This window comes from Oryzias melastigma, linkage group LG8 (genome assembly GCF_002922805.2).
Source record: "Oryzias melastigma strain HK-1 linkage group LG8, ASM292280v2, whole genome shotgun sequence".
Classification (NCBI taxonomy): domain Eukaryota; kingdom Metazoa; phylum Chordata; class Actinopteri; order Beloniformes; family Adrianichthyidae; genus Oryzias; species Oryzias melastigma.
In genome coordinates this window covers 10,215,346-10,227,265 of record NC_050519.1, presented here as the reverse complement: position 1 = coordinate 10,227,265, position 11,920 = coordinate 10,215,346, and the positions used below count along the sequence as shown (strand labels likewise).

At 39.1% G+C, this 11,920-nt stretch overlaps 1 protein-coding gene across 2 annotated transcripts; it reads left to right on the top strand.

The window, feature by feature from the left end:
- Positions 1-379: 379 nt before the first annotated feature.
- On the top strand, positions 380-3,163 carry LOC112146998 (peripheral myelin protein 22). 2 transcript variants are annotated; one of them, XM_024273111.2, is made up of 5 exons: positions 385-1,101; positions 1,667-1,757; positions 1,851-1,944; positions 2,019-2,159; positions 2,253-3,163. In XM_024273111.2, the coding sequence occupies exons 2-5, from the start codon at positions 1,680-1,682 to the stop codon at positions 2,408-2,410; spliced, it is 471 nt and encodes a 156-aa protein (XP_024128879.1). In that variant the 5' UTR covers positions 385-1,101; positions 1,667-1,679; the 3' UTR covers positions 2,411-3,163. The 2 variants fall into 2 exon arrangements, with proteins under 2 accessions (XP_036069130.1, XP_024128879.1); XM_036213237.1 differs by having other exon boundaries at positions 380-1,757.
- The last annotated feature ends 8,757 nt before the right edge of the window (positions 3,164-11,920 follow it).

Here is an 11,920-nt window from a genome sequence, read left to right as displayed (position 1 = left end):
GGATTGCGTCTGGATGCTCCTTTCCCCCACCCACCGTGCAGCTGCTGGCATATCCTCATCCACCTATGGTACCAATTACATCTTCATAAGCAGCAGCACAGCCAGCTGAGTGGTCAGCTGGTGGTCAATGCTGAGCATCTTCCTGCTGGCGGTTCATGGCAGCAGTTCATTGGCAAACGTTAACCACAGGAATCCACCTTCTGAGCCAAAAACCTGCAGTCTGGGCTCAAGAAGCAACAGATTGCTCTTTTTGTTTTTTCTCTCTGTCTTGTCACTTCTGTTTTGCCTCGTTACTTGTGAGGTAATGGTCTGAGACCGCATCATAATGAGGGTTAAAGAGCTTGAATCTTTTCTACTTCATCCGGAGATGGCGTTTGCATGGAGATGCAGGGCGTTCCATCGATTTAGCATGACCAAAACATGGCAGCGTGTTAACTCCCCCGTGGGGCTGGACAGGCTCTCCCCTCTCTGGGCAGACAGGAGTAAACAAGGAGGGGGTCTGCCCAACACATTCTGGCATACCACAAACCTCTGGGGGGGTTGGACTCTAACAGTCCAACACTTTGACTGATCCCTGCTGGACATGTGGCTTTAAGTGCACACTAAATTCAGTCATTTGGGGGTTAGTAGGCCTCTTTTAATAGGTCACCCTAAATGTTCTTTGCAATATTTTTTTTGCACATTTACAGGTGTCCCATAAAATAATATGTGCAATGCAATAAGTCAGTGGATTTTTTAGGTGCAGGACCGTTTATGAGTGCAGTAAAATGTGTGCACAAATGCATTTCTGTGCGTTTGACAGGTGTCTTCCTGCAGCCCGGGGGGTGCATCACATACAAGTGCTGCTGCCGGGGGGAGAAAGGGGGTGGCGTGCGCGCGGGGAGCTTCGCTCTGGTGACGTGCGGGGCCGCGCGGGCCGCGCGGGGCGGTGTTCTCAGGCGGGGAAACTGCCTGACTGACTGACTGGGGTGTGTGAGTCTGAGCCACATCTGGAATAGTAGCTGCAGACAAGAAGGAGTCGAGAGAAGCACGAGCTCAGAGATCCTTTCTCCAACTCTTCTGCACTTCACTGGGTTTTTTATCTATAACTTTGCCTTTTTTGTAAGTTGGATTTATCCAGGATTTGTTTTTACTTTATTGTTTTAAGTTAAAGATTTGATGTTTTTATTTACTTTTTTATTTTTACTTTTTTATCTTCCAGTAAAAGTGTTGGACTTTACTCGGGAGTAAAAGCGATTCTGGATTTATTTTAAAGACAAAAGTGCGTTTCTTTCCCGTGTTTTGGTCGAATCGATCATGCTTAGACAACAGTGAGGCATGACGGCAGCTGCTGGGATGGGGGGTTTTTCCGCGCAAATGGAGCCACTTTAGCTCCAAACTTCAGTAAAGTCGTGAATAAGTTGTCGTTTTCCCCTGTTTTACACTTTTTTCGTTTATTAATTAGTAATATTTTAGCGTTGAAAGTTGCTCATACTCTTAGGAGGACGTTTTCTTTCCTTTCTGTTGTTTTTTTCTTTTGAGCGTAAGCGGACACTTTCACACCCACCGGGAGGAAAGTGGAGAAACAGCGCCCTCTGGCGTTAAGATCCATCATGACACCTCCAGTTTATTTCCATGCAACTTTTTTTTTTTTCTGTTTAATTTTTTTTATTGTGTGTGTCTGCAGGTCTACTTGAAACATGCTGTTCATCCTGCTCGGAGTGCTTCTTTTGCACCTAATTATCCTGATACTTCTAATTGTATCAACAGCAGCAAGTGTACGTATTTTATTTTATTTTATTTTTTCAATGGGTACATTTGGAATTTAGGTAAGAATATGTAAGAATCTTAAAAAATGTCTTCATCACCAGGCCTGGTCTGTAGGTGGGGAAAAAAGCACAGATCTATGGTACAGTTGCATGACATCCTCTGGGAGCTACCACTGCAAGCACGCCAGCAATGAAGGTTTGTCCACTTTATGACATTTTGGTTGAGTTAAATTGTCCACGGATTTAAAATTCTTTGTGATTTATTCTCAGACTGGATCCAGGCCGTGCAGGCCCTCATGATCCTCTCCTGCATCTTCTGCTTCTGCGCACTCCTTGCCTTCCTGTACCAGCTGTTCCGAATGGTGAAAGGCGGCCAGTTCTTCTTTACCGCCATTTTCCAGATCCTGGCGAGTGAGTACAACTTGATCACTGAGGCGCCACACCCTAATATAAAGTGAGCTATGAGGTCATCTGCCCCTCCTCCATCTCTTTTTTTTTCTATAGGTGTGTTTGTGATGTGCGGAGCGATCATCTACACTGTCATGCGCCCCGACGATAAGACCATAACGCATTTTGGCTACGCCTATGTCCTGGCTTGGGTGGCCTTCCCTCTGTGCCTCATCAGCGGCCTCATTTATATCGTCCTGAGGAAGACGGAATGAGAGTAGGAAGAGAGTAGGAAAAAAAAATAGGTAGAAGGGGGAATGTTACAGGACCCCCGCCTTACAACAACATCGCACTGTGCTTCCTGCCCACAGACCACAAACTGACAATCCTCCAGTATCCATCGTTTTCAAGCTGAAACCATTTGTTTTGTGAATCCGGACTGAAGCTGTTTGTCCCTGCAGTCGTGTCCTGTTTGGTCATTCTCAGCAGCTTTTCCCACAAATCCAACCAAAGTCACCTCCTCACATCCCTACAAAGGTGTACATAGTGTCTGTGTGGGTTTTGGACATATTTATAACATTTTATACATACATTGTGTACATAGAAGTGTCGAGTTAACATTGTCACGCTCGTTTATGTTTTAAGAGTGTGTCTCTCACAAATCATGCAGCTGTGCCAAAGAAATGTCGCCTTAACCTCCAGTGTGTAGAGCTTTTTTTTTCTCCTCTTTTAAATAATGTGGATTAATCAAAGTGTTTGTATTGAAGGAAATGAGAACAATCTCAGAAAGTGTTGATATGAAGTTTAACTTTGATAACTCAAACTGATTTGCCTTTTTGTATTGAAAATGGTGCTTTTTTTTTTCAAAAAAGACAAAAAATACCAAAAAAAGACCCTGCTATCCTTGAAATTTGTATCCTAACTTGTGTTGCTAATGTGTTTTGTTCTGTAATTAATTTGCTTTGTACAAAACATTTTTTAAACTTTGCTTTTTTGTCATTATTACAATTAAAAATCTTAAAAAAAAACGCCTCTTGGTTGAATACAAATCTCTCTGCTTGCAAGATAATTGATTTAAGTCACGTGATTTGTTTCAATGATGGAACCTTCCTTGCAATACTGCCGTTCTACCACGTGGGGGCGCCACAGTACACAGAACAAAAGCCAGAACTTTAACTGTCATGTAAGCAAAAATTAGCCCACTGACATTTCCGATAGCAGTTACAGAAAATTTTACCTCAGCCCAATATGAATGTGCAGCTATATACCCTTAAAAATGATAATTTTAAAAATCATCTTTAGGTTTAAAATGTAGAATATTTAAATGACTTGGAGCTGCTGCTCTGACATTTTTCCTTGGGGCATTTTTTGTTTATTAACATGTAGGAGGTGGGCTGTGACTTTATGCTATTATTATTTTTTTAATTATTACATCCCCTATGTGCATTTAACGACTGAATTATCACTAGAAACTACAAATCCCTTGTAAAGGGTCATTCTGCAAATAAAATAGTGGTGCATTCATATGTGGTGGAGGTAAGGAAAAGCCAAAGTAATGAATTGATGTTTTCAAAACTTTTTGCTGATTTAAAAAAAAATATGCTTATATTTATTTTGAAATACTTTTTTACTCAACTTGATCCATCAAATGATTTGAAAATATATATTTTTTTCTTGAGTTATTTTGTGTTAATAGATATTTAATTTTAAAAAAGCAACCTTTCGTGATCAATTTCTGCAAAACTTAATTCTTTTATTTAAGCTTTCAAAAGTGTATTAATTTTTATGGGGAAAACAGTTTGAAGTCTTCTATTTTTTAGCCACTAGATGGCGACTAAAACCAATTTCTGCAACAACTAACTACAAACACTTCCAAACAAAAATAAATACAAAAGAATGTTTGTTATTGTATTTGGAAGGATCAAAGACACAACTTTTAACCTTAAAACATAGATTTACTGCAACATCTTTGTTGCATATATAATGTCCCCCATTAGATTGAATGTTTGGCATTTAAAAATACTGCAGGCAATATTAACATTGCATATTAAAATTACATATTAAAATGTTTCACAAACAGAACTTAGAAATTGCTCATTTCATTAGTAAACCATAAAAAAAAAATCTGTTTGGAGGTAAAAAAATAAAACTTAATGTTTTTTTTCTTTGTAAAACACAAAATGCACTTGCAAACGAATATACAAATACAATACAACATTATTTTTTTATTTTAAATATTGCCAACATTTTAGTTTCTAAAACACATTTCGAATTTTTTTTATTGAAGGTCTAATCTAAAGCAGATTTATGACATATTTCTATTTTCTTTGAACATTGACTGATCATATATTGATTCTTAAATATGAATTTATGTTGTTTTGAGATCATTTTGTAAAGTATTCTGAGTGTTTTTTCTATAAAACTCCGTAAAAAATAATAAAGTATTAAAAAAAAGTACAGTCTAATAAATTAATTTCTCCTTAAACTCCCCATGATTTAAATGCAGCTATGTCTCTCTTTACCTCAAAACAAACATTTCATTGTTAAATGTGTAACCTTAACGTCTGCTAGTTATTCTAACATGTCTGAAGCAACATGTGTGCACTTTTTACAATTGATGTTGCTTATACTGAGAGGATTATCATCCTTTTAAAGTTTGGTGGTTAAAAAAAAACTCCTCTTTAACAGTATCCACTCTGACACAACAGACAGTTAATTCCAAACTGGTAAAAGTCCCTGGGCATACAGATAACATATTGAGGATGTCAGGAAAACTCTGGAGGCCCATAATGGCCTGGCTGCTCCATTTGAAATGTAGTTAACCTTAAGGGTTATTTATCACTGTGAGGGTCACAGAGGTGCACTTAGTATTTACTGCAGGACATGCAGGATGGAGGAGTGGGGATTGGAAGGAAGCCACCCTTATCACATCCACTGCGTGCCGCCGCGGCTCCGACATACATCAACAATGTTTTGCAGCTTGATAAAAGCCGACATTTTTCACCCGCATGCCTGACCATCATTACGAGTTCAAAACAGCAGCTGCGGACATTAATGTGTCAACTGCCGAGTGTTTTCTTGGTTTCCCTGAACACACCATAATTATTTCCATTACACTTTTTTTTTCCAAGCGTTCATGAGGCAGAACCTGCTGCTTTTGAGAAACGTCATTTAGACTGTTGGTTTTCTGACGTTTTTTTTTTCAAAGCGGGTTTTATTACAGCCATAAATTTTCAAGTTAAAAACCTCATAGATTTTGCTCTTCTAGCTCTTTGTCTTGCTAATACACATTAGATTGCGGCTGGCTGCCCACTTTGATGGTCGCAGTCTTGGCAAAGTTGTAGATGCGGAACCTGGAGGCACCTTTGACCCGTGAACCCCACAGCTACATCCTGCCACCACGGAGGAAGAATCTCCCTCCTGGATCCGTTTCCTGCCCGAAACTCTCCCAGACACTAACTTATATCTTTAAAAAATGTCAGTTATGCTGGTTTTACATCCTTGGATGGAAAAGTTTGCTCACTTAAACAAAAACTGTTGTTACTATGAGGATTTTACAAGCTAGCGCTGGTGCTTTTAGCTTAAATCAGACATCAGTCAAGCTGTTCCCAGTCTGCAGGAGTGACATCTCATGCATTCCTGCACATGGAGTTTGCATTTTATGTACTGAACATGAAAAATAAGGACATTTTTAATGTTTTCAAATTATATTTGGATCTTATGTAAACAAATTCTACTCCACAGGTCTAAAAAATAGCTGAAAAATATTCCAAGCAACCAAAAGAGAAAAAAAATACTTCAAAGACCCACTCTGATCATTTTTTGAGCTCCTAATACAAAAGAATTGGAATTCTCCGAAATGCAATCCTTGTATAAGCCCTCCATCATCAGAAAAAATGCCACAAAAAACATGCTAAAAACACCAAAAATATCATTTTCTTTGGAGTGGGTCTTTATTGAGAACTGCTGGCGACTCTTGTCTCTGTATCTGTGTGACAAAACCACTGAGGCAAACAGTTCCCATTTAATTATACAACACCGAGTCAGTGACATCCTTGTTGCTCTCAGGCTCACGCAGAGCTCCTCTAAATTAGAGAGCAGTGTGACAGTGCAGGGATGCATCAGTGCAGGGATGCATGGAGCGGTGCTTGCACGGCTGCAGATCCATTCATGTGCTTCCGATGCTCCTCAGACGTCTGAGCTGCAGACCAAAAGGCGTCGATCATTCGAGAATTTGTGAGTTTCACTTTAAAGGTAAAAGATTTTGATCTTGTCAGGCATTTATCTGCTTCCTAAGGATCAAAGTCAGGAAAACCAGCATTATTTTACTTCTAAAGTTCTTTCTTTTGCATTGTCTCAATAGATTAAGAGATACTCAGTAAATAGATGCAGAAGATCCAGTTGCAAACTCCCATCAGTCAGTGGGCAAACTAAGCCTTCGGACGTGATATCTGCTGGCAGATCAAATGAGGGATGGTGGTCATGGCCTAATCGGGTGGGTCAAACTGAAGTAGCTGTGTTATTTCAACCTCGGTGACCCTGCCCAGTGGCCTCCAGTCTCCCCAGTAGATTCAGAGTGGATGGGGAGTTGAGACCCGCCAGGGTAAAGGTGTTTGGAGTGGGTGTCTTTGTTTGTCTTCCACGACCGAACCCCAGACTTAATGGTGACTGATGGTCAGAGTCCGGGTGGCAGCTGAAGTATGGAGTTGGGAAAGCTGGAATTTCTTCTTTGGCAAACACTCCAAAGTTCACTAAAAGGGTGGAAAGGTTCAAGCAGAAGAGATTCAGGGATAAATGTAAGTTATAAAACAGTAACAACCCAAAGTGATCCGCAATGAAGTCATGGGTTCCTTCACCACTCAGTGCACTATATAGCAGCGTACAGCAAAATCGACTGAATAAGAAATTTCCCAGAAGTCTCTGCAAAAAAAACAACTTTAGACTGGCAAATAAGGACCAAAATGCAATGGGTTTGAATGAGTTTTCAGATGGAAAAAAATAAAATAAAAAATGTTTAAACCGTCCAATTTTTCATCATGAGAACACAGTGGATTCATACATAATCCTCGCTAAATACTTATACTAATTCGGTTTTGGAAAATCATATTTGACTTTATAAAAAATAGTGAGCAAGGTGTCAAAATTGATTTTAAAATTCAGTGTACTAGGTAGTCCTGCACTACTGCTTTTTTAGTAGTAAGGGAATTCGGACATTCATGGAGTCAAAATTGGTCCTGACCCCCTTTGTCTTTGAAGACTCGACATAAATAATATAAAAACACACAGAATGGTCAATAACAGTCGAGGGAAATGTAGCCTGTAATGTTATCACACATGATATAGTGTTGCACATGGAACTGTAAAATCTGCATTAACAATGAAAGGATTGAATGTAGCAGTTTGAGGGGGTTGTAGAGCAAAGGGTTAATTGTGTTCGAGATGAGTGTTGTCCTCATGACTCATGAGAAGAAACAGTTTTGCACTCGACGGGAGGAGGAAATAAGTGGTGACTTTGGATGTGGTGGTCGGTTGCATTTTTTGCGCCTCTGGTGAAGTTCTGTGAGTTGGCGATAGAGTCGAGGCTGGTCACTCCTCTGCAGCCAGGAAGCCACAATGTGGTAGAAAATCCCATCATAGTCTGTGTGGTCACACGGTAGAAAGATACCATCTCTTTGTTGTCCAGTTTGTACCTCCTGAGGACTCTCAGGAAGTGGAGTTGGACATCTGAACAACCACGTTGGGGTTTGGTGTCCATTAGAGGTCTTTTGGTGGAGACTGGTTCCACAAAGGGAGATTGGTGTGTTTATGCATCCTGTAGCCCCCTTTTGGTCTTACTTATGCTCAGCAGCCAATAGCATTTTTTATCCATTTTTGCTCATTAGCCTCCAAAACGTGTGTAATCACTCATTGATTTCACATTATTCACTGTCTGCTTGAGCAGCTGTGCAGACGATGACCCTTTTTTATTGAGACATACAGCCTGCTGTTCAAAGATCTGAAAGTGCATCAGTAAGAAACACCCAAAGCGGAAAAAGAGTGTTGATGTGACATAGACCAGACTGTGTACGCGCCGCCAAGCCCAAAGAGCCCCTTTTTAAGCTGTTGGCACGAGTCCGTAAACACTGAGAAACTCTGCTCACAGGACACTTGTCTAAATATTGTTGTCCCGTAGTGAACCCCGTTAACGAGAAAGTTTGGACATCCAAACAAAAAGACAGAAAGAGAGCTCTAACAGAGAGAAATCACCTCGCAGCTTGGAGAGCCCTGGTTGAGGTGGGGTTAATAGGTTCTCTTACATGTCTGAATAGTGCAAATATTGACAGTTACTCCGTCCTCTTGCCTCATAACCTAGGTAAAGTTGTGAGGCTGGATTGTACCAAGACTCATCGTTGTGAGTTTTCCATCACATGATGTGTCTACAGGCACAGGAGCAGCAGACCCTCATCATCTGATGAGTTTTCTTTTGTGCTGCTAAATCCAGATGCTGGACTTAGAATATGGCAGCATAAAATGTTGGATTCATCCTGATGGGGGAGAACTTTCAGGAATTGCCACTCAATTCAGCAAAAGCTGAGATCTATTTACCATCAAACTCTTTGAAGAAAAGATGCAGTTCTCATAAAAGATGCTTCTGTGGTTCAGACTTTTCCTGAAAGTGCTAATTTTCTGAGTAATTTCAGACATTGACTGTTCAAAAAAGGTCTTTTGTCATTGATGGTGTTGCGGCACACATAAAAGCCACAAGCCAACACAAGGCTGTGAACCCTTTAAATGTGTTTTGGAAAATCTGAGCTGATGAGAGAATTGTGGTAAAGGCCAAAAACATTCAAAGAGACCTCTCACAGCGTAGAAAAAAAACCTCTTGTGCAGCTGGAATTTACTTTAAAGCTGCCCAATAAATTGGTTAACATTTAGATTACATCTGAACAATAAATATTAAAGAAAAGGGACATTTTTGAGAGAAAAACACGATTAAACTATACACTTCTGAAATATTTTCCAAAAACAGTTAAATCTTCCAAGCCTGTTAACCTTTAACCCTTTAATCGGTCCATATACGATTTGATTATATTAAAGAGACAACTTAAACTTGACTTACTGTTGCCAGAAGTCCACAAGCAAATGCTATATTGTATTGTTGCCAAATCTCTGGAATCCTTCCAACCTTTTGATTTCTGCAAAATGCATATAATTTTTGAAAAATATGTAGTTTTATAAATTTCCTTCTGCAGAAAGAAAGGTTGTAAGAGGGAGAGGCACTTATGCTTTTTATTGTCTTTGGTTTGGAGCTGAAATTAACCACTGCCTGATCCTTGACCATTTTTTTTGCTAGCATTTGAAGAAAACATAATGTGCACTGTCTGTGTCCTGTTTTGTTCTATAGTAATGCTGTAAGTCTATCATTAGTAGCTCTTAGTGCAGTGCAGACACCTCATGTGACTCCGTGCATTGCGTCAACATATTCACCTGACCCGTGGTATTTACACTCAACACATTTTTTGCACATTTATGCGATTATTAAAGTAGAGATGAAGCAAAACTTTTATAAGGTCTGGTCAGTCTTTGATTTAAGTCACTTCAAGGTTGTAACAACTGACATCAGATCAACTGAAGATTTGGTTCTTTTTTAAATCGGTGTCTGACGAGATGTCTAAAGGCTTGACAGCTCCTTAGTTTACATCATGCTGTCTGCAGTCCATCAACAGATAAACGAGCAGCTAAACGTAATGGTCATAAAAAGCAGGATTCATTAGGTTCTGACTCTCCCTGAAGTATGACTGAGATTTGTTTGCAGTGAAGCTGGGAGCAGAGCTCAGTGTTTACACGGAGACTTGACACGGATTCAAGGTGGGCATCATTTTGATGTTTCACAGGGTGTGGATCATGTAAATAGATTTGGCCAAGTTCAGGCTGTAAAATGAAATCAATTCCTTAATGCTGTACGTAGAATGACTCAGAAAGTGGTATGAGGAGAACTGACTCTCTAAGAGTTAGCTGGATATAACAGTTATACAGACAAAGCAAAGTACCACAAAACACTCATTTCCTGTATGTCATTTATATTTTGTGACAAATCATGAACTGGATTGATGGAATACTGACTAAGGGTGTCATACTTCTGTGTTCAAAAACTCATGTGGTCACACGTCATTGCGCAACTTTTTAAGACCATTTTCAGGCTTTACATACAAAGTGCGTCCACATTGAAAGTTAAACCAGGTGGAACTTTGACCAATCAGGCATCCTTTTGAACTCATGGAAAGTGGTAAACATTTAAAAATTGAACAAAGAGGAGAAAATAATCATTTTGGTTTATGCCAGAATTATAGGACACAGTCTTTCATATTTTGGGAAACAGCTATGAAAAAAAAGCCTGAAGCAAGATTTGCAAAATTTGCACCACTTAGACATTTCGTACCAAGACTCTTCCAGCTGTGCATGTAGTAGTATTTGTTAGCAACAGTTCAGTGGGAACAGCATATGCGAAATACAAGTTCAGCACTTGCTATTATTTTAGATCCTCTTTTAAAACTACAGCAAGTTTGATGATAAAATGTCTCAAAATGACACAAAAGCACTCAGAGGAATTTGGAACAAAGTTTCTCAAATGACAAAAAATCCTCTTGAACACTATAAAATGTTTAAGTATAACTGTGGCCATTATACATTCTTCTGTAACTTGAGTTTATGCAAAATACTTTATTTTAATCTAATTTTAATAGTGTTTACAATGCTGCAACATCAGCAGAAATGTGAATTTATCAAATTCCAACTATATAACAATAGACACTCATTTATCTTAAACTTGGAATGACAGCCAAGTCACAGATTAACAGGCGAAAGGTCCCGTTAAACCCCTGTTAAACATGAGGGCAGAGTGGAGCCGGCTAATCCCGACAGCTGCAGCTCAACATACAGAATTCTCATATCTGTGCATCTGTGCAGGACGCTCCATCACATAAATTTACTGGCTGGATTCCGTCCCCCTGCAGTTCCAGAGCGTTTGGGCGATGAGTAACCTTCACGGCCTTAACTGGCTGCACCTGTTAAGGTGTAGATCTAAGGACTCCTCGCTGTCCGTGTTGGGAATCCATCTGTCTTTTGATGATAGCAGTCTCTTGTTGTTGGTTTTTTTATAGGCCCTGTTTAATTCAAAGAGAATTTGATTTATTTATTTTAACTTCAAGCCACAGCTACCAAAAAATGAAAGGAACAACAAAAAAAAAAATCTTCAGAGGACATTAAAAAAAGAGTTTCACCAAACAAACGTTCACAGCAAGAGAGCAGTCCTTTAGGAACAAACTGAGGCATCTCTCAGAACATGACAGCATGTTTAAAAACATGCTTAAAGAATAAAAGAAAAAAGGATTTCACTGATAAAGTTTCACCATGGTTTCAAGTGGACTAAAATAGTAAAAAACGAATGTTTCTTCACACGTGTGTCCAAGTGGTTTATGCAAGAAGACGAATAGCCTATTACATGATGAGTAGTTTGGTGATTTATATATATATAAAATTCCAGAATGATTGAGACTTAAAAGTGGTTTGTGCTTCAGCTCGTAAAATATTCTAGAAACTTTTAAATAACTTTCAGTTATTTTCTATGAGTAAACATTTACATTTAACATTTTGATTCAGGTATAAAATTAGCATTTAATTGAAAATCATTTTTAATATTAGGATTTTTATTTAATGTTTGAAGAAAATAATTTTTTGAAACTCCTTTTTCCTTTTCATACTCACTGGGTGGCTGGAGCTTATCCCAGCTACTCATGGGCGAGGGG